We start from the raw sequence: 27,703 nt of genomic DNA on the forward strand, positions 1-27,703 counted from the left end.
CTCTGAAAAATTTCTCCTCCTATTCCCACACTCCCTAACCACCTCTCATTTATCCTATTATAGTAGTTTACCTGATTATTTTGTTTCTGTCTAGTATCTCCTCTCTAATCTAGTCTCATAGTTGCCAGATTAATATTCTTAAAACATAAAGCTCCCTTGTTAAAACCCTCTCCTGCACAGAAATGTTTTAAGTGTTTTCCTATGCCTCTAAGATAAAATATCAAGTTGCCATTTAAAGTCCTCTACAATATATATGGCTCCTACCTACCTTTACTTTTTTTTCCTTTATTGTTACTATAAACTTGAAAAGCAACACAAACATTTTTCTCTATACAAAAGAAAAAAGAAAAAGAGGATTGTATATGAATCCAGAATATTACATACCTCTTCGTGATTGTTGTTGCTTTTGTTATTTTTAATAATATAATAAATGCTACAAGGTAGTTCCAGAGCTGTCTTGCTTGTTTCTCTTTCCCTGTAAATTTCCTTCTGCTTTTTAAATGTATTTTTTAAGTTTTATTGACACTCTTTTTCTTTCTTTCCTTTTTTGGTATCACTATCATTTTTCCTATCTCTAAAATTTTTCTGTCTTCTCAAAATAAAAACAGCCCTGCCTTGAAGCAAATAAGCATAATCAACCAAAATTAATCCACACATTGACAATTTCAGAAAATGTATATCCCATTCTCTACCTCTAGTCTATCATTCTAATCATAAAATCTGTGACTTTAACATAGTAAGTGCTCCGACCAGCCACAGAAAAGAAAGAAGAAAATGGTTTAAGAAGATATTTGAACACAGCCCTAGTATTGATTCCTTTGTTCTTCCCTGGCTGACTTAGCTGGGCAATAATTACTTAACAGATATCATTGTGGATTGTATTCTGATTTACTTTAGATTTACTCATATTATTTCTTTTTGCATTGAAAAGTATCTCAGAGTGAGGTCCCTGATACATTCTCTCACTTGTCCTTGTTAGGCTGTCACCTTGAACTGTGCCCACAGTTTTTGCTCCTACTGCATTGATGAATGGATGAAGCGAAAAGTGGAATGTCCCATCTGTCGGCAAGATATTGAATCTAAAACTCGCTCCCTCGTGCTGGACAACTGCATCAACAAGATGGTTGAGAAACTGAGCTCTGAAATGAAAGAGCGACGAGAAATTCTGATTAATGAGAGAAGAGGTAAGCAGAGAAGCAGGGGAGGGTTCTGAATACATGAGGTGTGGGAACCGCATCCTCCCCACAGTGCCTTCAGTGTTTAGCATGGCAAAAATAGACAGAAATAACACGGGGGGAAATAAATAAATAAATAAAAATATTAAGATAATGTAAATTTAAAAAATAAACAATAGGGAAATAGTTTATCGCATTCAAAAAACTCTTATTAAAATGCCAGCTACTTTTAAGCTGCATATAGTCTGACTTTTTCAGCAAAAGTTAAAGGCTGGAATGGTTCTAGTCTACTGTTGTTTCAGGTTAGATTTAGGATTGAATTTCTGTTAAGTGTACACTTGTGTGCTTGCGCACACACATACACACAACCTGTCCTGTTTTGTATTCAATGATATGCATCAGTGTCAAGTTTCTACATTTATACATTCATCTGTGTCAGGTTTTTATATTATGCAAGTTTATGCATTATATATAGTTATGTATTATTGTCAAATACATGTATTTATATTTAGTCCTCCCACTCAGATGCAAGTGATAATCTGGGAATTAATGCCACTTTCCTCTACTTTGTTTATCAGTGTATATTTACATAAATGTGCATATGTGCACATTGTTGAGGAAACTGATTAATGAAGCACTTAAAATTATAATTAACATATTTTGTTTCTAATAACTTTTCTGTAAGTTACTAGGATACTTAATGTTTCCATTTTGCCAACAAGGAAACCTAGACCCAATCTGTCATCACTTGTCAGAGGACCTCTCCTCCTTTTTGGATTGTGTATTCTGAAGGGGAGTAGGGAGCCAGGGATGCCTCTAGGCAAAATTTTAAAGTAGCAGAGGCTAGTTTTTGACATTTTTTCTACTTCATGTTGTTTTCTTCACCTCATTTCCCTCCTGCTATTCTCTAGCTCCTTATAGTAGTGTCCCACACAGGCTTTTCCCTTATTCTCAGCAATGTACCTTGTTAAAAAATTATTTATTCTTCCTATTTGTCCCACTCCCCCTGCACTGCATGTCTCCCCTCCCCAATAATAATATTTCTTAGGGCCATGAAATAATTTGAGGTAGATATTAAGAGGAAAGCAAATCTGATTAAACTAATTCACAGTGTATGATATCCCACTAGCTCTCCCAGAGGCATTTCCATTTTTAAATGATGCTTATTCCCTGGGATTTAATTAGTGATATTTCAAGGGTTTGTAGGTGCCATTGGAATATATTATGTGACCTACTAGAAAAGCTGAGAGATCTATCCCCCTCTTTGGCCTAAAGGTATTAATCAGTCAATGAGTATTTATTAAATGTATACTATTATCTCAACTATGTATATGTATATACACTATAAATAAAAGGTAATTTCTACACCATAATTAATATCTGAGGGGATCAGGAAAAGTCTCATGTAGGAGCCAGTACAGAAGCTAAAGTTTACAGAAAGCTAGTCATTCTTAGGGAGGCAGAGGTGAGGTCATGCACTGAAGGTAAGAACCTTCATTTGAATCTGTCCATCCCAACTAGCTTTGACCCTATGTATCTTCTCCCTTTTATAACTAAGCTCACTAAGAAAACCATCTACAATCATTGACTTTCACTCTCTTTAACCGTCTGCAATCATGTGATATTTAAATCACTTTTAAAGATTGATATATTATTAATTTATGGTCACCAAGGAATTTACTCATGAAATTCCTAAAATGAAACACTCAAGTCAGAATGGAGTTTATGTTGGTTTAATCACAATGGGAGTAAGAAAGAAGGGGAGAGGGAGACAAGGAAAGAGGGGAGAAAAGGAAAAAGGTTAACTCAACCTTCTTTCAGAGCCAGAGGGAATTTAGTCCCAAAGGCCTAGGTAGAAGGAGAATCAGTCCTTGACTCAAGTGACTTATCTGAAGGAAAGCTGTCTGCGGGCCTCCTCTCTGCTCAAGTTCCTAGCACCAACTACTGCCTAGCCCTGTCCACAGGAAGTGAGCAAACTCCAGAGACTGTAATCTACCTCACTTCCTGTGCCTCACATGCCAATGGTGGTTCCAGGTTGGCTTAGGACAACCCAGGTGGGCACTTAGTTGTTTCTGATTTGTCATTGACTAGCACATGCCTGTGTAGTATGGATGTGTACAATATTTGGGTGCTAGACCAAGCAAGGTGGAGATTTAAAAATCACAATCAGTCTTCTGACTTTATCGGTTCAACCAAAAATGATCTCCCCAAAGTTACCAGTGATCTCTTAATTGCCCATTCTAGTGACATTTTCTCATTTCTCAGCCTTCTTGACCTCTCTAAAATCTTTGACATTGTCAGTCATTCTCTTTTCTTTCATACTCTCTCCTTTCAAGGTTTCTGTGACACTACTTTATCCTTTGTAGTTCTTTGCCTACCTGGCTCATTGCTCTTTCTTATTCTTCCTTTGGTATATGTTAACTGTGAGCATCTCCTGAGGTTCTATAATGGTTTCTCTTCTCCCTTTGATGCTATTGTACTTGGTGATCTCCTCTTTTCCCATGGATTAAATTGTCATATTTATGCTAATGATTGTCAGGCCTGTTCCTCCAATCATAACCTCTCTTCTGACCTTCAGATCTGCATCTATCTCCAGCAGCCTGTTGGATATCTTAAACTGAATGTTCTATAGGCATTTTAAATTCAAGATGTCTAAACCTGAATTCATATTCTCTCCTCTTTTAAATTTTCCTATTACTGTGAAGGGTGTCTTATGTGTAAAGATTAAAATTTAGGGGAGACTGAGGCAGGTAGAAATTAGTTTCTCTCTGCAAGGAGTATTATATTTTTATGAGGTTTATTAAAGATTAAGGATTAAAGAAAATACAGGATAAGAAAACATGTGTCTAGGCCACAGAGAGGCCTAGACACAACCTCACCTACATTATGAAAGAGCCACGTCTGCTCCAAAACAGAAGTCCAAAAGCCCCTCAGTAGGTGGAGAACTCCTTTAAATAATCATTTGTGTTCTCACCCAGGCGAGAATTCAGTGTGATTACAAAGCACTCTGAGGAAGTGGAGCAAAGGATTCTGGAAATTGGAGTCCTGGATTCGAGTCTATTTTTACATTTGGTTGGCCCTCTTGCCATGAGTCTCCCCCAACTGTTGTTCATCCTCCACCAGTTGTCAAAAGTGATTTTCCTAAAGCTTAGATCCTACCCTGTTACCCCTTTAATGTTCCTTTATTCAGAAATCTCCAGTGCCTTCCTATCAACTCTTGAGGTCAAATATAAAATTCTATTTGGTATTCAAATTTCTTCCTAATTTGGTTACTTTTTTTTTTAATTTTATTTTACTTTCCAGAAATGATGGGGAGGATTGAGAGGAAGGGGGATAAAAGATTGGCAGGAGGATGGTGGAGAGGAAAAAGATCAATGGAGGTAGTAACTATGTACTAAGTGACTCCTTTCTGTTCATCCAGTTCACTTACACCTTATATTCCTATCTCCCTCCCCATGTACCTATCATCCAGTGACACTGACTGGCCTCCTTAAAGTTCTTCACACAAGACATTCAATCTCTTCATTCTGTTCATTTTCATTGGTTGCTCCCTGTACCTTGAATTATCTTCCTCCTGATCTCTACTTACTGGCTTCTCTGAGTTTAGGTTCCAGGTAAAATCCAATCTTTTATAAGAAGTCTTTCCTGGCCCTCCTGATGTTTTCCTCTATTGATTATCTCCAATTTGTCTTACATCTATATTGTTCATTTGTGATTGTGTTCACTTTGTCTTCCTTATTATTAGTTTATTGAGATTAGGGATTGGTTTTTTTATCTTTGTATTCTTAGAGCTTAGTACAGTGTCTGGCACAAAGGAGATACTTAATAAATGCTTGCTGACTGACTTTCTGCATGTCGTTTAATTTATCAGAAACCTGCTACAAATTTTTTTTCCTTTTAACTACTTTTTAATTTTTAACTGCATTAGTTTTGTTTGTACAAAACTTTACAAATTTTATGTAATGAATATTGTGATCCTTTTCATCCCTTGTTTGGTCAAGGGGCTGAAGCCAACATAGAGGCTTAATAGCACCAAAAGTCGAAACCTCCGAGAATCCTCTCAAACTTAGTTTGGTCAAGAACTCTTCCTCTATCTATAGATGACAAGTAATTTGTTGTAAAATATTTATAGGCACTTAGTGCAGTGCCTGGCACATAATAGGAGCTATGTAAGTTCTTTTCCCTGATGATCCCTTCTTCTACCTCTTGTTGTAATGTCACCTTTTATGTCTAAATCTTGTGCTCATTTAGAACTTAGCTTGATGTTTCAAAGTAAGAAGGCCTAAGTGTTTTGGTACAATGAAATGTTGATCTATACATAGTTAACGTCAAAACTGCTCTCCAGTTTTTCTAACAGTTTGTCTACCAGTGAGTTCTTATCCAATACCTGAGATGTTTAGCTTTATCAAACACTAGGTTACTATCCTCATTAACTTAATGTATTATGTACTAATTTGCTCCACTGATTGACCTTTCTATTTTTTCACCAGTAACAAATTGTTGTCATGATTCTTGCTTTTTAAGTATAGTTTTGGTACTTTTAGGCTCCCTTCTTTCCTGATTTTTTCATTATTTCACCTAATATTCTTGACCTCTTGTTCTTCCTGCTGAACTTTGTTACTATTTTTTTCTAGCTCTCCAAAATAATTCTTTGATAGTTTGGTATGGCAGTGATTAAATAAATTCATTTAGCTGGTATTATCATTTTTGTCATATTGGCTCAGCCTATCCAAGAGCACTTGATTTTTCTCTGATTGTTTACATCCATCTTTACTTGTACAAAGAAATGTTTTGTAGTGGTAATCATATGTTTTCCTTTGTGCCCAGTACTAAAAGTATGTTTATCCCCATAATGTAATTAAAAGGGCCACATGTGGAAAATAGATAAAAAGCAGAATTAAAATTGAAAAGAACCCAATTATAATGAGTTAATTGTGGAACAATAAATTTAACAAGAGAAGAATATGAAGGTAAGACAACAGCAAAACTTTGATCAAGATTCTGAAGGGTATTTGTTTTTTTTTTTAAACCCTCACCTTCCGTCTTGGAGTCAATACTGTGTATTGGCTCCAAGGCAGAAGAGTGGTAAGGGCTAGGCAATGGGGGTCAAGTGACTTGCCCAGGGTCACACAGCTAGGAAGTGGCTGAGGCTAGGACCTCCCGTCTCTAGGCTCTGAAGGGTATTTGTAAGGAATTCTCAAAATCATGACATCATGGTGATTTCACCAGCTCTATTGCATCTAGTTTTACTTCAAAACATATGCCTTTCATAAGTGACAACAGGTCTCACTTATACTATTCTTTCATTGCTCTATTCCTAAACTTACTACCTTTGCCTAGAATTGTATTGTGATTCACACATGGGGTAAGAGAATAGAGGGAATCAGAAAGAGAGAAGAATCTTCTTGAAGTAACTGAACATGATTTGAAAAACACGAGATGATTAGTGGAAAGAACGTGTGCTTGAGAAATTATGTCAAGTGGAATTATCTAGCTTTTTTTGTTATCAATGAAAGAGATAGGAGGAACCATGATGGAGCTCTGGAAAGAGAAAGTGATGGGTCAGGCATATAGACAGTGCTTTTTGCTCAGGACCTTTTTGTTAGTGTCTGGAAAGAGTGGAACTAAATAGCACCATTTGAGGAAGATAGGAGAAGCACTTGGGTCTGTTACAAGGGAATCACTTTAAAAGACTGATATATATTAATTTAAGGTCGCCAAGGAATCAGCTATGTAATTCCTAAATGAAAACTTAAGTCAGCCGTCAATCTTTTATGGAGTTTAATTACAATAGGAGGAAGTAATTAGAGATAGAGAGAGAGAAAAGGGAGAGAAGGAAATAGGGCTTAAATACCCCTTCTGTTTAGGCTGGGCCAAAAGGCCCAAGCCCTTAGATAGCTGGGGCAAAGAAAGGAGTTCAGTCCCTATTACTCACGTGACCAAAATGGAGAAACAGTCTCAGAGGCCCCCACCTTCAGCTTCCTTCAGAGCAAGCTTCTCTGAGCCCACACGAACCACACCGACCAACTACTCAACCCCCCCTTGGAGTCTTCAGACCCCCTATCTTTAAGGAAACCCTCCAAGTTGCCTCCCCTCAGTCCTCACATCTACCAATCACTGTTCATCAATTTCCCTGTGCCAATGGAGGCTCTAGCTTAACCCAGGACCGCCCAGAGGCTTTGCACATGTCTGTTGAAGGTCATATTTTCAAATGATTAAATCTTTGCTCCTTTGCTACAGCCCTTTCTAAATCCTGTTAAACTGAGTAGGGTAGAGATTAGAATAATTAAATTTTGATCTAGGCTGCAGCCCTTACTCAATCCTGTTAGGACTGAATAGGGTGGAGATTGATTCCAAGTATCTTCATTGTATCAATTCTAAAATCAATCATGACTCAAAGAAATTCCTGTTCTATGCTTAAGCATAGGTCAAAGTCCTTTCCATTGTTCAGCAAAGGGTTTCTGTCCTAAAGTAATCTTAAGAAGAGAAGAGAAGGAACCTCCCATTCCAATGGGGTTCCCATTCCAATAGACTATCAGTAAGAAATTTTCCAAGTATGAAATATCCCAATGGTGAAATTTCCAACATTTATAAGTCTAAGGAAATTTGAGGTTTACAGGTCAAGGTAATGAAATTTAGAGTTACAAAATACCTTAGACATCACCTAGTTGAGACCCCCTTATTCTCCAGATGAAACATTGAAGTGTAGGGAAGTTAAGAATCACACACCAGCTTCCCAGTTCTGACTTTTGTTGGTAAAGACATGTCTGTATAAAACAGGTATGGGACCTATCCCAAAGATTATGCTTTTAGATCCCAAAATAGTTATTGAAAGGACTTCCAAGAGTTTGGAAAAGGATTTTAGGAGGTTGCTGATATTTCTATCTCTTTCTTGGGAATTTGAGGCCTGTGAAAGGTTCCAATAATGGACATCTTCCCATTGAGCTAAAATACCTGGCTGTTCTTAGGACCTGCTGGGGGCTGGTGAGATCTACTTTCATGTACTGCTAGATTCCTCACTACTTGCTTTGAATTTGGATAACCCATTACTGTCAGTCTTTGTATCTTCAGGCAAAACACATAGAAACTAATGGCTGGAAAGGATTGGTAAGGTCATAGTGTCTCTCCTGAGGGAGGACTGACCACACAAAAACAGGGAGGATCTGATTATTATGGGATGATATGTGCAGTCCCCATAGGAATTCATTAAAGCATGGTCTTCAGGGGCAACCTTAGAGTCAAATTACTATAATGATGTTTACCAGGGCAAAGCATGGCAGTTCAAAGGAAAATACCAACAGCTAGTTTCCCCGCCAGGTGCTATCCACCATCTGGCCGTTAGCTAACCAGTGTACATTTGTGTCTGTGGATATGCCAGAGAAGCAGGAGGCCTTACTCTCCCTAGCTGCAGCTGGTAAGAATATTCTCTCCATAGCTGCCTCCTGTTTCTAAGCACTTTTGACTCTAGGATCTTTGGAGGGGTATTCTGTCTCTGATGATGAGTAGCAAACAGCTGCCTTGTGAACTCATCCTTATTGGGCAGGCCAGAATCTGCCTGAGACAACCACCACAGTAGCTCATGCATCTGGACATTTGGAGGCAGCCAGACTGTCTCAGAGCCAAGCAGTATGAGTGCTAAGCAAGTTGTGCTTGTAAAACCAATGGAGAGCATTTCTGACATGTGTGAGGGTGGAGAGGACTTTGATTAGTCCATTGTAACCAGAGTACTTGCTCATTTTATTCATGATTATGCGGCTATTACAGATTTCATATAATTGTATCCTTAGTCTCAACATTGAGCATCCAGATTTTTTTCCCCTCTGACATCCTGCTCTACTTTCTGTAGACTAATGACTCCTAAATATAAACTCTTCTGTTTGGCATTTTTAGCCCCCATAATTGAGCCTGACCTTTCCAGCCTTATATACATTACTTCCCCTCATGTATGCTCTAGACCACCCAAATTGATCATCATCTTCTTCCTCATGTGACATTCCATCTCCCTTAATGTCTTTGAACTGGTTGTCCTGATCCCAGAAGGACATTTCCTTTATTTCTGCTTCCTATAATCCAGAATTCCTTCAAAGTTCAACCTAATCACCACCTTATACATGAAATCTTTTCTCAACTACCTTTCCTCAAAATCACTTTGTATCAATCTCATTCATTCTGTGGTCTCCCTGCTATATTTTAAAATCCTTAAGAACAAGGGATGTTTCCCTTATGTCTTTGTAACCCTAGCACCTAGCACTGCACCTTGTACATAGTGCACACATTTACTAAATATTTGTTCATTGCTTCTACTGCTTAGCTCTTAGCCCTCCTTTTTGGTTTTCTGGTCTTTGTGCATCACATATATGAATGATTTAGGCAGGTAAACGGTGACCCTGATAAAGTTGGCACTCTACCCCCAAATCTGAGTAAGAGATACTCTCAGGAGTGAGATATTACCAATAAAATTGACAGATTGTCTTCAAGTTGTCTCCCAGAGCAGCCAGATTTGAGGAGGGTTGGCATAAATCATCCCTACTAGAAAACACAGATGGCCTTGGAATCAGTGTTTGGCCAGATTAAAAATGTTAAGGGATGTTCATCACTATAACCTATGAGCTAGACCTTAGCCAGCATTCTAGTTCCCTTAGCTGAGTAAGTGAAAAGGGTCCATGCCCTCCTTTGCTAACTCAGACTACAAAGCTGATTGATGGGTTCTGCAGCAGAGGGCACCTACTGCATGACAGAGGTCCTTTCTTAACCCTTCAGTTCTCTAGTTATGTTTGGTGATGTGACTAATGTTACCTTTGATTATAGTGGAGCAAAAAGATATTTAGATTCATAAAAAATGGGGGCTGAATAACTGTTTATTATTAACTTACCTTCTGTTGTTGCCTTGCTTTGTTAGGAATGTCTTTGGAACACCATACAGCCTCTTCCTTTTTTTATATACAGATGGTGAAATCTATTATATGACCCTTTTAGAAGTTTCTTTTATTTAAGTCCACTGTGAGAACACTGTTGGTTTTTAATTCTAATAATTTTTTTAAAAATCACCCATTTTCTTGCTCTAGAGAACTAGTGGCATGGTATTAGCCAAGAAAATTTTCTTTTTCTTCACAATTCTGGTCAGTTATTTGGAATAAGGATAGACTTGCCTGTATACCCATTTCCAAGGGGTGTACTTACTTCCAAGAGTTAGCTAATACTTGAGGGAGCTCTAAGCTGAAGTCTAGAGAAAGGGCTCTATGTATTTTACTGTAGTTAATCTTGTGAGTAAATTTCTCCTGAACCATGTTGGACAATATTCATTTTCATGAATTAGTATAGAGAAAGAAAAGGAGAAAACTCTTTTCTCCATACTTCTCCTATGCCTTCAGTTAAATACATTTTATTTAACAGAATAGACTGCTTCTTGAGCAGCTAGATGGCACAGTGGATGGCATATCTGCCTTGGAGTTAGGAAGATGAGTCTTCAAATCCAGCCTCAGGCACTAAGCTATGTCTCTATTTCTTCCTCTGTAAAATGAGGTGGACAAGGAAATAGACAAACCACTCCAGTCTCCTCACAAGAAAACCCCCAAAGAGAGATCATGAAGAGTCAAACAAGACTGAAAAATGACTAAATAGCAACAAAAATTTGTTTTCTTTTTCCTTTCTTTCCCCCTCCTTTTTTATGGGGGTGGGTTGGGTTTGTGACAAGGAAATCACTTTAAAAGACTGATATATATTAATTTAAGGTCGCCAAGGAATTCAGCTATGTAATTCCTAAATGAAAACTTAAGTCAGCCGTCAATCTTTTATGGAGTTTAATTACAATAGGAGGAAGAAAGGAATTAGAGATAGAGAGAGAGAAAAAGGGAGAGAAGGGAATAGGGCTTAAATACCCCTTCTGTTTTGGCTGGGCCAAAAGGCCCAAACCCTTAGATAGCTGGGGCAAAGAAAAGAGATCAGTCCCTATTACTCACGTGACCAAAATGGAGAAACAGTCTCAGAGGCCCCCACCTTCAGCTTCCTTCAGAGCAAGCTTCTCAGAGCCACACCAACCACACCGACCAACTTCTCAACCACCCCCAAGTCTTCAGACCCCCCTGATCTTTAAGGAAACCATCCAAGTTGCCTCCCCTCAGTTCTCACATCTACCAATCACTGTCCATCAATTTCCCTGTGCCAATGGAGGCTCTAGCTTAACCCAGGACCGCCCAGAGGCTTTGCACATGTCTGTTGAAGGTCATATTTTCAAATGATTAAATCTTTGCTCCTTTGCTAGAGCCCTTTCTAAATCCTGTTAACCTGAGTAGGGTAGAGATTGGAATAATTAAATTTTGATCTAGGCTGCAGCCCTTACTCAATCCTGTTAGGACTGAATAGGGTGGAGATTGATTCCAAGTATCTCCATTGTATCAATTCTAAAATCAATCATGACTCAAAGAAATTCCTGTTCTATGCTTAAGCATAGGTCAGAGTCCTTTCCATTGTTCAGCAAAAGGTTTCTGTCCTAAAGTAATCTTAAGAAGGGAAGGAGAAGGAACCTCCCATGCCAATGGGATTCACATTCCAAAAGTCAAGACCCACTATCAATAGGAAATTTTTCAAGTATGAAATTTCCCAATGGTGAAATTTCCAACATTTATAAGTCTAAGAAATTTTGAGGTTTACAGGTTGATGTTTTATTTTCACTTATTTGGTACATTTCTTACTATTTTGAAATGATGAGGAAGAGCTGGGCTTAGACACAACTTACTAAGCCATCTTACCAGAAGCTTGCCCCAACTCCTTTTTAAAAGCTGGAGAGAGGAAGCTCCTCCCTTTTCCCATTTGGCAGCATTAGAGCCAACATATTAAACAAAAAAAAAAAAACCCTTCTCCCTGCTGCACACAAATGGTCGAAAGCCATTCTGGCATGTTGCTTTGTTTCTGCAGTTTTTGATTCAAGCATAGGATTGGAGAATTTGCCCAGAGCCGGACAAAAGGCTGCTGAGCCCTCATTCAGACAGTGATGTGTTGGAGTCATCAGGCAGAGACTTACGGTTCTGTGTTGGAGTTAAGAGTAATTTTTGATTCAAACTAAGGTTTTCTGCACAGGAGAAAAATTTGTTTCAGGGCCATTTAGAAGCTTTGTTAATCATATTCCCAATACAAAATAGTTTAAAGACTCAATTTTGGGTCCAGAAACTGTTATTGGCATGGCTATAATTGTCACCCTTTTGAAGTTGTCTCTGTGCCATCTCTTTTCTCTTCAATTCCCAGAAAAGTTCGGCCCTCTTAAACCTAGGTTTAGAACAAGACCTGTATCAGGGAAGGGAGACCTGAATATATAGGCATGGTCAACACTGCATTAGGTATGATAGTTTTCTAACCATCCTTTAATAGCTAACTCAAATGACACCGCCTTCATTGAGTCATCTCTAGTTCCTCTTTCAGATAAATGACTTTCTTTTGGACCATAAATTATACTTTATTAGGCACTAATCTAATCTAATTATCATGTATTTTTTTTTTAAACTCTTACCTTCTGTCTTGGAATCAGTACTGTGTATTGGTTCTAAGGTAGAAGAGTGGTAAGGGCTAGACAATGGGGGTAAAGTGACTTGCCTAGGGTCACACAGCTAGGAAGTGTCTGAGGCCAGATTTGAACCTAGGACATCCCATCTCTAGGCCTAGTTCTCACTCCACTGAACCACCCAGCTTTCTCCCATCATGTATTTTTTAATAGTGAAGTCTCTATGTCTTATGATGCTATTAGATTGTAGGTGCCATAATGGCAGAGGTTGTGCCTCAGATAAGTATGGATCTTCCTATAATGAAGGAGGTTCTGAGCACAAACACTTATTAAGTGTTTGATGAATTAATTTCAGGGAATCAGAAAAGTAGCATTGCCCTAAAATTTGTCTTCTTCACTACCTACCATTACACAAATAATGACTGACTAATACTTTGCCTTTCCACAGCTAGATCTTCCTTCATTTAACTTAATACTCTGGAAAGTTAACACTAAATTTTATTAGCCATTTACCTCTTGGTTTATCTAAGGTTATCTCAGTTCCCTTCTTGATGACAGATTTAGAAACAGCACACCACCACTGGGTATCAGAAAGGGAAGGAGAGAGAGATGGAAAGCAGCACTGGTGCTAAGTACACATGAGGTGCTCATTAAATGCTTGTTGAAAACTGGTCATGGATATAAGGTTTCTCAAAATTTTTTAGCTCATTTTCTGTCTTAGTAAGTACAAGACAGAAAGGTCAAGGTTACATGATTCATGTTGTCTCCCTCCCCTCTCCCAAAGTTGACAAGCAATTCCACTAGATTATACATGTATTATCACTCAAAACCCATTTCCACATTATTCATTTTTGTACGAGAGTAATCTTATAAAAGAACAACCCAAATAAACAAATGATAAATCATGTTTTCTTTTGTATTTCTCCTTCTACAATTCTTTCTTTAGATGTGGATAGCATTCTTTTTCCTATGTCCCACAGAATTGTCCTGGATTGTTGTATTGCTGCTAGTAGCAAAGTTTATTACATTTGTTCATCCCACAGTGTTTCAGTTTCTATGTGTAATAGTCTCCTAGTTCTGCTTATTTCACTCCATATCAGGTCAGGTAGGTTTTTCCATCTCTTTCTAAAATCATATGGTTCATCATTCCTTATAGCACAATAGTATTCCATCACCATCATATACCACAATTTTCTCAGACATTTCCCAACTGGGCCAAATAATAAGCCACTTGATGCTGAACAGGTCTCAAATATTGAGATAAAACACCTGAAGCTTTCCCTCTCTGTTCGTGTACATACAAAGTAAATGGCTTGTTGTAATATGGGATGCCCAGAAGAGGGGCAGACAGGATAGCCTGTTATAATTTTGAAAGAGCCAACAGGTTTTCTGTCTCTATTCTAAGTAGTTCAGGGACCGAATTTTTTGTCAAAGCAATAAGATTTCCCCATAGCAAGGGATCCACTGCCTATAAAACTCTGTTACTCCAAGAATTGCCCGTAGCTGTTTCTAATTGCAGAGTGTGTGCTGGGAGCCATCAAAGACCATCCTGTTTGACATGATCCATGTGGAAACCAAGGACTGCAAAGCAGCCCCCAGGAAGGATGGAAACACCCATTGAAATCCCCCTATGTGACTTTCCTTATTAACATCCCCTTATTATTGGTATTGCTATGATTATTATTCTTACTTAGCCCCAGGAAAAATAGATGCGAGCAACATGCTTGCAGGGTTAATACAGATGTCCCACTCTGATCCCCTAGGATATTACCAGGAGAGCCCACTTAACAAAATTAAACCTAAGGATTCTTATATACCCACTTAGATAGGGCCCTCTTGCCTAGGCATAAAAACTTCTGGCAAATCTTTGCTCTGAATTACCTAACCTATATCTAGTTCATGTTGATTCTACCCTCTGATCCTGCACTTAGCAACAGTGTTTCATTGACTTATCTCCCTAGGCTTTCTGTCTGTTGTTAGGTTCCACAGAAACATGTATGTTGAGAATGAAACTGTGTGCCAAGTAGATGTGTGATCATGAGGGTATAAAATAAAGCCAGGCCTCAGCCAAGGTGGAGCAGTTTATCCTGTGAAACCTGTGCTGTGGGTTGAATGTGAGAGCTGTGTCCCATCCATCATTCCACCAACACCATCCCACCTCCAAGACCTGCAAAGGATAATTTTAGCGTTGAGTCCTAAACTATATTAATTATTTGGTTGCCATGGATATCCCCCCCCCCCCCAAAAAAATACCCAAATCAGCTGGAAATTTATGGTGATTTAATTAATATGGTGGAAAGAAATTTAAGAAGGGAGAAGGAAAGGGTTTAGGCTTTCTCCCGCCTGCCTTGTGCCTGACGGGAAGATTAGAGGCTCTAGAATGTAAGGTTTTGGAGAGTAAAAGAGGAAGGAATCAGCCTGAACTCCAAGAGGGTTCAGCCAAGATGCCTGAACCTGAATTAGCTCAAGTACAAACTCACCACCAAAACCCAGACAAATAGCTGCCACCATGCCAAGATGTCAGAATGCTTAGCACACTGCCAGCCAGAGACACCTCTCCGGGAAAAGAGGCCGAAGAGAGAAACTGACATGCCCTATATAGATGGTTTTACGTCACTTTCCTGTGTCTCATCTGTACCAATGTTAGCTTAGCTTGACTTAGGACAGCCCAGGGGTCTGTCCGCTGTTTCTGCACATGTATGTTGAATGCCATTTTCTCAGATAATTAATCCTTGAGTATGGTGCAGACATTCCTGACCTTGTTAAACTAAGTAGGGTGGAGAAATCTAGAGTTAACAAGACTTAATTCTGTTAGACCAAGTATCTCCATTGTTACTAATCAAGAAATAGCTAAATCATATCTTCTAACATACAGTCTGAGAAGAATGGAGTAGTTTTAAAATTCACAGACCCCATCCCCTGTGTGTATCCTCCTTGCTAGAACCAAGGATCTGCAGGTCATGGAGGTGGAAAAGGAGGACTTCCCACCTCCATGCATCTTCTCCTCCCTTCCCCAAGCAGAGGAAAATCCTTTGGAGGAGGTGGTAGAGGAGGAGGAGGAGGAACTACTGGTGCCCTGGTGGCTGCCTAACCTAGGTATTGTTATACCTAGATGCCTCAACCTTCTAATACAGCCTCTTTTCCAGGGGGGAGTCTCTCCTCATCAGGATCTAGGTGTGATCTCGCTCAGATGGAGACTCAGGTGAGATTATAGGAAATTTTGGGATTGAAGTCTTATGTTCAAGTCTCCATTTTTACACTATCTTAAGTGGGTACATAAGAATCCTCACATTTAATTTTGTAAGTCGGCTCTCCTGGTAATATCCTAGGGGAACAAAGTGGGACATCTGTATTAACCCTGCAAGCATGTTGCTCTCATCTATTTTTCCTGGGGCTAAGTAAGAATAATAATAAGAATAATAATAATTCCAATAATATGGGGATGTTATTAATAAGAAAAGTAATTTAGGGGGATTTCAGTGGGTGTTTCCATCCTTCCTGGGAGCTTCTTTGCAGTCCCAGGTTTCCACATATGACTGTGTCAAAGAACATGGTCTTTGGCTCCTGGCAGATGTGCTCAATTTTTAATGGACTTAGGGGAAATGGAGCAGGCACCAGCAGTTCAAATGAACCCTAAATATTCCACTTTGGGGAGACACCAAAAAAAAAAAAGCTTAGAGATCTTGTGGCCTCTTTTATGTAGTTCTAAAAGGAGATCTTCTTGGCATGCTATGGCATTTGGTGAGGCCAAGAGCAAATCATCCATAAACTATATCAAATGGCTCTCCTTACACTTAATACTTTTCAAATCTTGGCTTAAAATTTGTGAAAACAAGGTGGAACTTTCTATGAACCCCTGTGGTAATAGGGACCATATTCCCTGGAAACCTTTCTAGGTGAAGGCAAATATATGCCTCAAATTCTCATCAATAGGGATTGAGAAGAAAGTTGAACAGAGGTCCACCACAGTAAAATATTTTGCCGTACTTGGAATACAGGAGATAATTGTGGCTGGACTGGGAACCACATTATGTCTCTTAATGACATGATTATTTATAACCCTTAAATCTTGGACAAATTGATAGACACTTTTCCCATTGGGGCCTAATTTTGGCTTTTTTACAGGTAGGATGGGTGTATTATATTCAAATTTGCATAGAATTATTATTCATTGCTCAATTAATGAACCTACCACTGGGGTAATTTTCTCATTTGCCTCCTTTGATAGAGGATACTGAGGAATTGAAGGAGGTGGACTACCTTTTGTCCTAATTTGAACAGGAACAGCTGATTTAAGTAGGCGTATATCAGAAGATGATGTGGCCCAAAAAGATTCTGGTATATCAGCGGGGATTTCAAAGGTGGGAGGCTCCTTCATCTCCTGACTGAAAGAAATACAGGGAGTAAATTTAAGGATTCCTTAGGCAATTCTAGTGACATAGAACTATCTGGAGAGAAAGTTATTGTGGCTATAAGCTTCCATAAAAGATCTTTTCCTAGCAAATTTATTAGTTAGGCATTAGGAGGAAAGAATATTTTACTGATAGGTCCCACAGACACCATTCGAGGGAATAGCTTTGGTACCTTTAGGCGTGGCCTTGGTACCCCCACTACATTTATTGAGCCAATAGAATCACATTCAGAATCAGGTTTACTCATTAATACTGATCTGGATCCTCTGGTGTCTAAGAGGCAACTTTCAGGGTTACATGAGGTTCATCACCATGGTGGGGCCATATAGGGATAATTGGCATTAAAACATCAATGTTTGGGAAATCAAAGATTTCACTCTTTGACTCCCCTGCACACCTTCATAAAAATTCTTGTTTATTTCTTTGGGCTCCCCCGCACTGAAGGGCATTTTCACCCTGAGTATAGTGTGGACAAGTTCCACATTGGATTTATTATTGTTGGGTTATTTTGTTGTATATTATCAATTTGCCTCGTTTGGAGTATTTCTGTAATTATTATTTATAAAGTTATTATTTCTTTTTGCCTGATTCCACTTCTTACTGATCATCATTACATGACCCCTTTTTCCACAGAAGTAACACATTAATGATTGATTTGCTGATTCCTGCAAAGGGGCTATGGCCACTCCATGATTTTCTATTTTAATCTCCTCCTTTAAAAGTTTTATTTCTTTCCTTACATCCTCCACTAAATCATTTTTCTCATCTTCTATTCACAGCCCTTAAAAACAGACTGCTACTCTTCTCAATTCCTCAAGATCCATATTGTCCGAATTCAGGCAGTTAGTCTTTAAGTAGTTTTTAAGCACTTTACAGCAATTTTTAACGAATTGCCTACATTTTCATCTAACATCCCTTTTTCTAGACAGATCCAAATCTATATATCTACCTCCCAGCTCAATAAGTCTATCCATAAAGTAGAAGGAATTTTCCTCATTTTTGTCTAGTATTTTCCAATTTTGCCCTTGTACCAGGCTTATCAGAGCAAGTTCTCATTGTTGTAAATAATGCTTTTCTTGCCTGGCAGTTTTAAGTAACCTTCCTCTGTATTCAAATTCTATTTAGGATCTTCTTGGGGCCAATGAACTGCTCTTCTTCCTTGGGCCTCATTAGTAAGAGAGATTTAATTTTTCTCTGCGTCAAGAAAGCTTGGAGGAAATTCTCTCAAGTCTTGCCATACAGGATTATACGTTTTACAGATATTTTCAATCTTTGTAATAACTATAATAGGCTCATCCTCAAAGGACAGGGTATTTTGCTTGAATCTCTCAATGTCTATGGAGGTGAAGGGTGTATAATATCTTAAGGGCATCACATGTCCAATTTTATTGAAGGAGGCTACTTCTTTTAAGGGGAATAGGCTTTTAAAGGTGTTATTTGCTATTTCTGCCTCTGGCTGCATGTTTAGGTTGCTATGGAGCAGGTGAGGGAAGGGGTGGAGTAGGTTAGCTAAGAGGGAGGGGTTGGTCTGGGGATGGGGAGGCAGGGTAGAGGGATGGGGGTGGAATTTGGGGGGGTGGGTAGAGGAGGTAGAGGTTAGGACAGGGGAGGCGGTGGGGTGGGTAGAGGAGGTGTGAGCTGAGACAGGTGATGGAGAGGAAGAGGCAGGGCAAAGGGAGATCTGGCAGGGTCGAAAGTGGTGAGAGGAAAGGGCTGGGGCTGGGTAGGTTGGAGAAGTCAAGAAAGGTGGGGGGGAAGAGGCTTCCAAAGGCTGAACTAGACAAGATAGTAGGAAATCAGCTTGAGACATGGGCTGGGCAGGTTTGAATGAAGGATAATCTTCATTCTGAATTTTTAAAACTACTTAAGTGTTTCTCAGTGCTGTCTATTTGAGTCTGTAGTTTAATCAAAGTAACCTTGTGTTGATTTTCTTGAGGAGCAAATATGCTATGAATAAGAGCCCTCCCAGGAACAGTCCTTACCATTCTGAAGTATTGAATAGTTTGAACTCAGTAAAATTATCAGAGAGCATTGGCTTTTTCCAATTTATGGAAAGCCTTTTTCTTATTGCCAGCATGATTTTAAATACCATCCTTAGACACGCCCCTGTTAGCTAGTTTAAAAAATGGAGGGCAGCAGAAAGGCTTTAGCCAGAACCTAAGTTAGTGAGGAAAAGCAAAAGCTTTCTATTTTAGGCACAATGAAGGTAAAAACTCCTCAGAGCTGCTTAGCTGAGCTGGTCTGGGAGAGCAAAAGGATGTTTGAGTATAGAATATAGGTGGCACCTGGTATTTGGGTCAGGAAACCAGAGCCTAATTCTGAAAATCTGGCTTTTTTTAGATTGAGCTCCTAGCTCTCCCCCCCCCCCCCTTGCTGGGTTTTAGGGTCTAGAGGGTGGCACTGCAGATCTCTGTTTGGGCTAAACCCCCAGTTTCCACAAGCAACTCTATTCCAAATAACTCTCAGGTGGGCAGTCAGCAGTAGGAGTGTGCTGCAGGCTCAGCAAGGACCCCCAGACAGTTAGTGAGGGAGGTGTATGCAACAGGTGACAGCAGTAGCAGTAGTGACTGGAGTTCCCTGGATGGAGAGGGGGAGAGGAGAGAAAGCACAGCAGGAGAGAAATGAGGTTCTTTCAAATTAATCTCACTTATGGTCCTAAATTCCAGACTTTTGGTCTCCATAAATATAGAATTTAAATTAATGTCCAAAACTCCAAGTATTGATTTTATAAAGTTTATTAATAACTACTTGAAGTAGAAGGAATAAAACAAACAGAAATATAAAAACCTAATTGACAAAAGTAAATGTGAGAGAGAGAGAGAGAGAGAGGGAGGGAGAGGGAGGGAGAGAGAGAGAGAGAGGGAGGGAGAGGGAGGGAGGGAGAGAGAGAGAGAGAGAGAGAGAGAGAGAGAGAGAGAGAGAGAGAGAGAGAGAGAGAGAGAGAGAGAGAGAGAGAGAGAGAGAGAGAGAGAGAGAGAGAGAGAGAGATGGAGCTACACAATTTATATCCTGCCTACTGTATATAAAGTAAGGTGAGTGGGGTGCTGGGAAATGTAGTTATGAGATTCAGGTTCCATTTACATACTTCCAAGACTAGTACAGTTAACTTAACTGTTCAAATATTATTTATTTTGTGCAGGGTAGGCACTGAGGATAAAGATAAATTATACAGGGAAGCTAGGTGATTCAGTGGGCTAGACAACCAGGTCTAGAAATGAGAGGTCCTGGGTTCAAATGTGACCGTAGATACTTCTTACCTGTATGTCCTTGGACAAGTCACTTAACCCTATTGCCTCACACTTGACATTCTTCTGCCTTGGAACTTAAAGGTAACAACTCTAACATAGAAAGTAAGGTTGTTGTTGTAGTTGTTGTTGTTTTTTAATTTAATTTAATTGATTAATATAGAGCATTTTTCCAGGATTACAAAAATCATGTTCTTTTCTTCCCCTTCCCTCCCCTTCCCCCTCCCTTATCCAATGCACTATTCCACTGGGTTTTACATGTGTTTTTGGTCAAGACCTATTTCCATATTATTGTTATGATATCACTAGGCTGATCATTTAGGGTTTTTAATCCCAGTCATATCCCCATTGACACAAGTGATCAAGCAGTTGTTTTTCTTCTGTTTCTACTCCCACAGATTTTCCTCTGAATGTGGATAGTGTTCTTTCTCATAAGTTAAGGTTTTTAAAAAAGATAAATAATAGGCCTATCTCTTAAGAAATTTTAATGATCTGATCAGCTGAATATTAAGTATACAAATAACTATGAAATAAGATTTATTGAGGTAAAAATAGAGGGCTTGGTAAAGTGTGAGGAGAAATTTGAGGTAGGAAAGATCACTTCGAGCTGAAGTAGGATAGAGAGTCAAGGAATGCTCCTTCATGAAAGAACTGACACCTTTTTGCAGGCCTTAAATGAAGAGAAATGTGACCAGATGTCAATGGGGAGACTATTTTAAGCCTTAGGGACAGTACAGGAAGAATGGGAACAGAAAACAGTTCAGTTTGACTGAAATGGGCAGTACATGGGAAGGACTATTCATTTGATTTGAGCCACATTGTGTAAAGACATTAAATATCAGGTACAGAAATTCTTTCTTTATTTGGACAACAGAAAGCCAATCAGGGATGAAGAGAAAATGGACACAGTCAGAGGAGTCAGTGTATGAGGAACATTGCCCAGGCAGATGTGTGCCATTGACTTGGATGAGGAATACTCGAGCAGGTTGTGGGTGACTGATTAGGGGGTTAAAATAGTCTAGGATGAGAAAAGAGAAGTACTTGAACCTGGAGGTCCACAGGGAGAGTGAACAGGAGTAATGGAAGATTTTAAATGTCGAAGTGACCACCCTTGACAACTGTTTGACTATATGAAGGGAGAAAGAGAGAAGGGGCAAAAATGAGTTTGAGCTCATACATCCTTGGGGCTGATGGTGTTATCAACAAAGTTTTTTTCTAAAGAGAAATTTTTAGAGATGAATAAGTAATGACTTCACTTTTAGATGTGTTCAGTTTGAGATGAAGGTAGGATTCTAGATAGAGATAGCTAGAAAGAAGTACAGACTTATATTGGAAATATAATACTGAGAAGAGATATTTCCTAGCTATGTGACCTTGGGCAAGTCCCCAGTTGCCTAGCTCTTGCTGCTCTTCTGCCTTGAAACCAATGCTTAGTATAGATTTTAAGACAGAAGATAGTGGTTAAAAAAAAAAGAAAGAAAAATGCAATGTTAAATTCATATCTAATTGTTTTCTCTTATTTCTCCAAAGCAAAGAGCCAATCCTGAAAACCAAGCTCCCTGCAGTATTTGACTGGGCTACAAGGAGACTTCCACATGGATGCAGAGAAACACTGTTCAGAAGTAACTCATTCCTGCCTTTGGGGCAGAGACCTGAGCATGGTGCACTGAGCTCCCGATTCGGTCCACTCCTGCCTCCATTACTGTCTGCAGCATCATCTTGTTTACTACCAGAACTGAGCCACCAGTTTGGGATATTGTTTCCTCTTGTCACTTTGTAGAAGATGCTTTATCACAATACTTCACTCGTCAAATGGTGTTTTTGGAGCGGGGGTGGGGTTTCCCCATTTTATCTTTAGAGCATCCACATTGGACTTTTTGAGGAAGCTGTGAATTATCCCACTGGCTCTGGGCCAGCTAAGGTATCTTGCTGTAGGACGAAGACAGATAGACCTCTCTTGGGGGACTTCAAAGTCCCCTCACAAATAAGATATCATTTCCTAGTAATAAAATGTATTAGCTGCTCAGCTGGGCTCTGGCGTGTTTCCCTTCCCTTCCTTTTTAGCTCCACGAGCTTCATAGGCAAACACTGGCAGCTCATTAACTGCAGTAAAGCAGCTGTATCCAGGAGCAGACCATACATACCCCAAACGAACCTCAGTCAGGAAGGCCAAGTCAGATCTCGCTGCCTCAGAGCAGACGTGCTCTGTTAAGGCCTCACAGAATCATATTTTCCTTTCTGCGCCAATATTTCTGGACAGGTTCTGTTACACCGCAGTCCTGTTGAAGTGGGGTTGTCTTCTGTCAGTCTGCGGCTGGAGTTGCCAACACATTCTACCAAATGCCCTGGAAATATGATCTGCTTTCTTAAGAAATCTGTGTATATGTATGTATATGTATTTAATTAAAACTTAGTTTTTTATGTGACTCCCTCTTTTTCTCTTAAATAAGTTTCTCTGTCTAGTGGGAAGCAAAAGTCTATGACTACTAATAAGATCCTTAGCTGTCGATGACGAGAACGAAGAATGACAGATAAGGTATAAAAGTCAGGGGGAGAGATTCTTAAGCTGGGGGCTATACGAGGCCGGTGAGACTCTTTGTTCAATTGTTGTCATCCATGTGATTTGTATCCTGGACTACTCTTGATACTTTTTGATGTATTTGGAACTGGCTGAACAGCCACCTCCAAAAAATATCAATTCATGGTTTGATGTGAATCTGAATGGAGATTTCTCATGACATGCCAGGGATTTGGATAAAGACATTGATGGCATCCACAAAAATGGTGATGATGTTTGTCCTATCTACCCCAAAGGGCAGTTGTTTAAAAAAAATGCTTTGTAAACAAAATGCTTTGCAGATGTGTTACCAGACCAAATTCACAAATCACACAAATCTGCAAGGGGTAGCTACTATGTTGAAAAAGGATCTGATGTGACTATAAGCCACTTTAGTGAAAGCATCACCTAGAACAAGAGCAGTTACTGTTCTGGGTATTTTATGTTCAGTGGCTACTCCTCTACTTTCTAAATCACAGTCCCTTTGTGGCCTCATCCTGATTCTTCTCTGTATCCTTCCTTAAATTCTTTTTTTTTTAATTCTTTTTTTTAAACCTTTACCTTGACTCTAAGGCAGAAGAGCAGTAAGGGCTAAGCAATAGGGGGTTAAATGACTTACCCAGGGTCACACAGCTAGGAAATGTCAGAGGCCAGATTTAAACCCATTCAATGTGCTGTCTACTTAGGTCCACCATGTGCCACCCCTTCCCCATTGCCTTTAGGTCATCCACAATTTTGGTTTTCCAGAGATTATGGTATTCCATGATTTGCAGTGTTAATATATATTGCTAGAAGAACATTAGTATTAAAAGATTGCTTCATTTTGTTTTTTAAATCGGAGGTTGTAACCATTGAAAACACTAACTTTGCAAATGCCCACTCTCTTCTTCCTTTTTATTCAGTCAGGCAACATTTATTAAAGGTCTACTGTAGGGTTTCAAGGGCAGCTAAGTGACACAATGGATAAGAGTGCTAGGGTAGAGTCAAGAGGATGCATCTTCCTGGGTTCTGATCCAAACCTCAGACACTTGCTGGTTGTGTGACCCTAGGCAAGTCATTTTACCTTGTTTTGCCTCAGTTTCCTCATCTATCAAGATGAGCTGGAGAAGGAAATGTCAAACCACTCCAGGATTTTTGCCAGGAAAACTCCCAGTGGGGTCAGGAAGAGTCAGACAAAATTGAACAACTGTTCCAAGCACTGTACTAAATAAACATTGGTGATACAAAGAAAGGCAAAAGATAATCTCTGCTCTAGAAGCTCACAGTCTAATGATGGAGACAACATACAAGCAACGAAGTACCAATAAACTATATTCAGGAGAAATGGAAAGTAATCAATAGAGGAAAGACACTAGAATTAGAGGGGATTAGGAAAGACCTACCTCTTTTCCCTCTAAAATATTTAATATCTAAAATACTGGTCCTGAAGGACCTGCTCATTCATCTGACTTCTTATCAGAGTCTGGACATTGGTTTTTCTTCCAACCATTTTTTCCTACTTGGATTGTTAGTTTGACCTGGGAAGTTGTGAGGGCCCTCATTTAGGAGATGCTCCTGGACTGTGAAACAATGTTTTCAGTACGTTGTCTGTGAATAAAGGCATCAGGTAGAACTTGGCATCTATAGTATAGGGAAGCTGTGGTGGCAGTCAAGATCTGGTGAATGACCACCTATCTTCTTGGTGTCCATGTGGTATTAGAGGGTCCCAAAGTTACCTTGTTCATTTCCATCAGGAAATTTTACATAACCATAACATTTACAGGAGACACCTTGTAGTAGAACCTTTTAAAACATGCATTTTGTTCTATCTAATCAAAAGTATTTTTATAATCAATAAGCAAAAACCAGTGAGATTTTGTTTCCTCCACCTTTCAGAATATTGTTTGTAAAAGCTTCCCAATTCCATTGCCCATGAAAATAGAGGTGAAAGAGTAGTCAGATGGATTATCGATTTTTTTTCTTCAAGGGAAGTGATCATCTTCAGATGAAAAAAAAATTAAAAAATTTTAAAACCTTGCCTTCTACCTTAGATAATACTGTGTATTTGGTTCCAAGCAGAAGAGATTTTGGAATGCCATAATCCTTGGAAAATTATGAGTCACCCAAAAGGCAATGGAAGGGGCATGTGGTAGACATAAGTAGATGAGAGCACACTGCCAATTCTGAATTATGCTCAAGAAGCAGTATGTCAAAAGACATCACAAAGATAAATGCCTGGGGAAGGTGGGTCTGCCAGGAGAGCAAAGGCATAAGGGATTGTAATCTGCATGGGGAGCTTCCAAACTAGAGCAGTGGCGTTTAAGTGACTTGTCCAGAGTCACACAGCTAAGAAATGTCTAAGGTCACATTTGAACCCAGGTCTTTCCATCCCTAGGCCTGACTGAATCTACTGAGTCACCTTGTTGCCCCCTCAATTGAAATTTAGTCTCGCATCTACCTGTCCTACCCCAACCACCCTGTTGACACATCTCCAGCTGCCTTTCAGACACTGAAATGGATGTTCTGTAGATATCTTAAACTTAACATGTCCAAATTTTAAAATCTCCCTAAATCTTCCCTATGTCTTCCCTTTCCCTATATCTATAGAGAAAACGCTATCCTTCAGCCTCATAACCTATTTCCAATCCCCAATATTCCATCTAGTGCCAAGCTTCGGGTCTCTGTCAGTTTTTAAACTCGGGACATTCTCACAGGACCGTGCCAAACTTTTGTATTCATCCTGTTGCCTGCCCTTGCTTCCATCCTCTGTACGTTTCCTTTGAAATGGCTGAGTGAGTTCCCCATGCATTCTCTTACCTACTTCCCATTTTCCTAGTATTTATTTCTGTTTGAGCCTTAACTGTTTCATTCTTGCAGTCTTTCCTTCACACCTGAACTAACTCCATGTAGAATTTTGGTCTATGGATCCTACCTGGCTTTTCTCTGAAACAGTGTGCACACAGGCTATTGTCTCACATTCTAAAGTGGAGTGTGTGGCTTCCTCTTCCCCCCAAAGTTCTCATTGCTTCTGTCACAGTAATCATGCTACTTGACAGTTAAACATTTTTGAGGCTCCTACTATGTGCTAACCACTGGGATAAATACTAGGGGAGCAAGATTAACTTTTCTTAGTTCCTCCACCTATTTTAAAGGATGAAATTTTAAAATATATTTTTCTTCAATCACACATATAAACAATTTTAACATTTCTTTTTTTTTAGAATTTGAGTTCCAGATTCTCTCCTTCCTCACCATCCTTTCCTCATTCCCATCTCTCTCCTTTTCCTAAGACAATAAGCAATCTGATACAGATTTTACATATGCAAATCATGTCAAACATTTTTCCATATTAGTCATTTTGTGAACAAAATAAAAAGTGAAATTTAGTACATTTCAGTCTGCATTCAGGCTTCAATTCTTTCTCTGGAGGTAGATGGCATTTTTCATCAGAATAAATAACTAGGTCATTCACAGTTTTTGTTTAAAAAAAAAATACTGCTGTCGCTATGTACAATGTCTTGGTTCTGCTCACTCCACAGTTGCATCAGTTCATATAAGTCCAAATTTTTCCAAAGTCATCCTGTTTGTCATTTCTTTTAGCACACTAGTATTCAATCACAATCACATGCCACAACTCAGACAGCTATTCCCTAAATGATGAACAGCCCCTCAGTTTCCAATTCTTTGCTACCACCAAAAGTACTGCAATAAATCCTTTTGTATAAAAGATCCTTTTGGGGCAGCTAGGTAGCTCAGTGGATAGAATGAGCCATCCCAGAGCCAGGTCTCAAAGATTTCCTAGCTGTGTGACCCTGGGCAATTGCCTATTCCTTAAGGATGTTCTACCTCAGAATAAATACTTGGTATGGATTCAAAGAGAAAGGGTAAGGGTTATTTTTAAAAGGAGGTCCTTCCCTTGTCTTTGGATCTCTGGGATACAGATGTAGCAGCAGTATTGCTGGATCAAAGGGGTATGCTCAGTTTTAGAACCTTTTGGGAATAGTTCCAAACTGCTTTCCAGAATGATTGAATCAGATCATAACTCTACCAGAGGTATTTTGTGTCCCACTTTTCCCACATCCCCTCCAATATTTATCATTTTTCTTTTCTGTCATATTGGCCAATCTGATAGTTATGAGGTGGTATCTCAGCATTGTTTTAATCTGCATTTTTCTAATCAAGTGATTTAGAGCATTTTTTAAATATGACAATAGGTGGCTTTAATTTCTTCATCTGAAAACTACCTTTTCATATCCTTTGACCATTTATCAATTGGAGAATAACATTTTTATAAATTTGACTTTGTTCTCTATGTAGTTGAGAAATGTCTATCAGAGAAACTTGCTATAAAAATTTTTGCCTAGTTCTTTGCTTTCCTTCTATGATCATGTTTGTATTGCTTTTGTTTGTACAAAAAGTTTTAATATAATCAAAATTAGAAGGGTGAAATTAATAAGGTAAGTGTAGAAATGAACTTGCTTTGCTTTTGGCTTTAGAATTCCTGTGCATGTCCAGATAATTGAAATCCTGCTTATTTTTAATATATGATGCCAGGCTTGTGATCTCTTTCCCAGAACCACTTATTTATTTCCTCTTTCTATGTAATCTGTTTTATTTATTCTTAGATGGTGGTATTACTTTTGTTTCTGTATCCTTTAATCTTCACCAAGTGTTTTCTGCTATGTGCCTGTCCCTCCCCATTACTGATTTTTTTTCAAGTGGGTATGTCTACTTACCCCATATAATGTTACCTCACAACACCCTTTTTACTGATCATGTTTCTTTTGATTACTTAAGTCTTTTTGTGCCATATTTTAGTCATTGAGTCTCATCTCACCAAG

The 27,703-nt window shown here is 39.0% G+C and overlaps 1 protein-coding gene across 2 annotated transcripts in view; it reads left to right on the forward strand.

Moving 5' to 3' along the window:
• Window positions 1–22,752, forward strand: part of RNF8 (ring finger protein 8) — a 95,348-nt gene extending 72,596 nt beyond the window's left edge. For both annotated transcript variants that reach the window (XM_003340356.4, XM_007483816.3), the window contains 2 exons: window positions 980–1,184; window positions 21,857–22,752. In XM_003340356.4, the coding sequence (XP_003340404.2) occupies window positions 980–1,184; window positions 21,857–21,873 (222 nt within the window). In that variant the 3' untranslated portion in view covers window positions 21,874–22,752. The remainder of the gene's footprint in view (window positions 1–979; window positions 1,185–21,856) is intronic.
• Window positions 22,753–27,703: the final 4,951 nt, after the last annotated feature.

The sequence above is a fragment of the Monodelphis domestica genome, chromosome 2 (assembly GCF_027887165.1).
Source record: "Monodelphis domestica isolate mMonDom1 chromosome 2, mMonDom1.pri, whole genome shotgun sequence".
Classification (NCBI taxonomy): Eukaryota; Metazoa; Chordata; class Mammalia; order Didelphimorphia; family Didelphidae; genus Monodelphis; species Monodelphis domestica.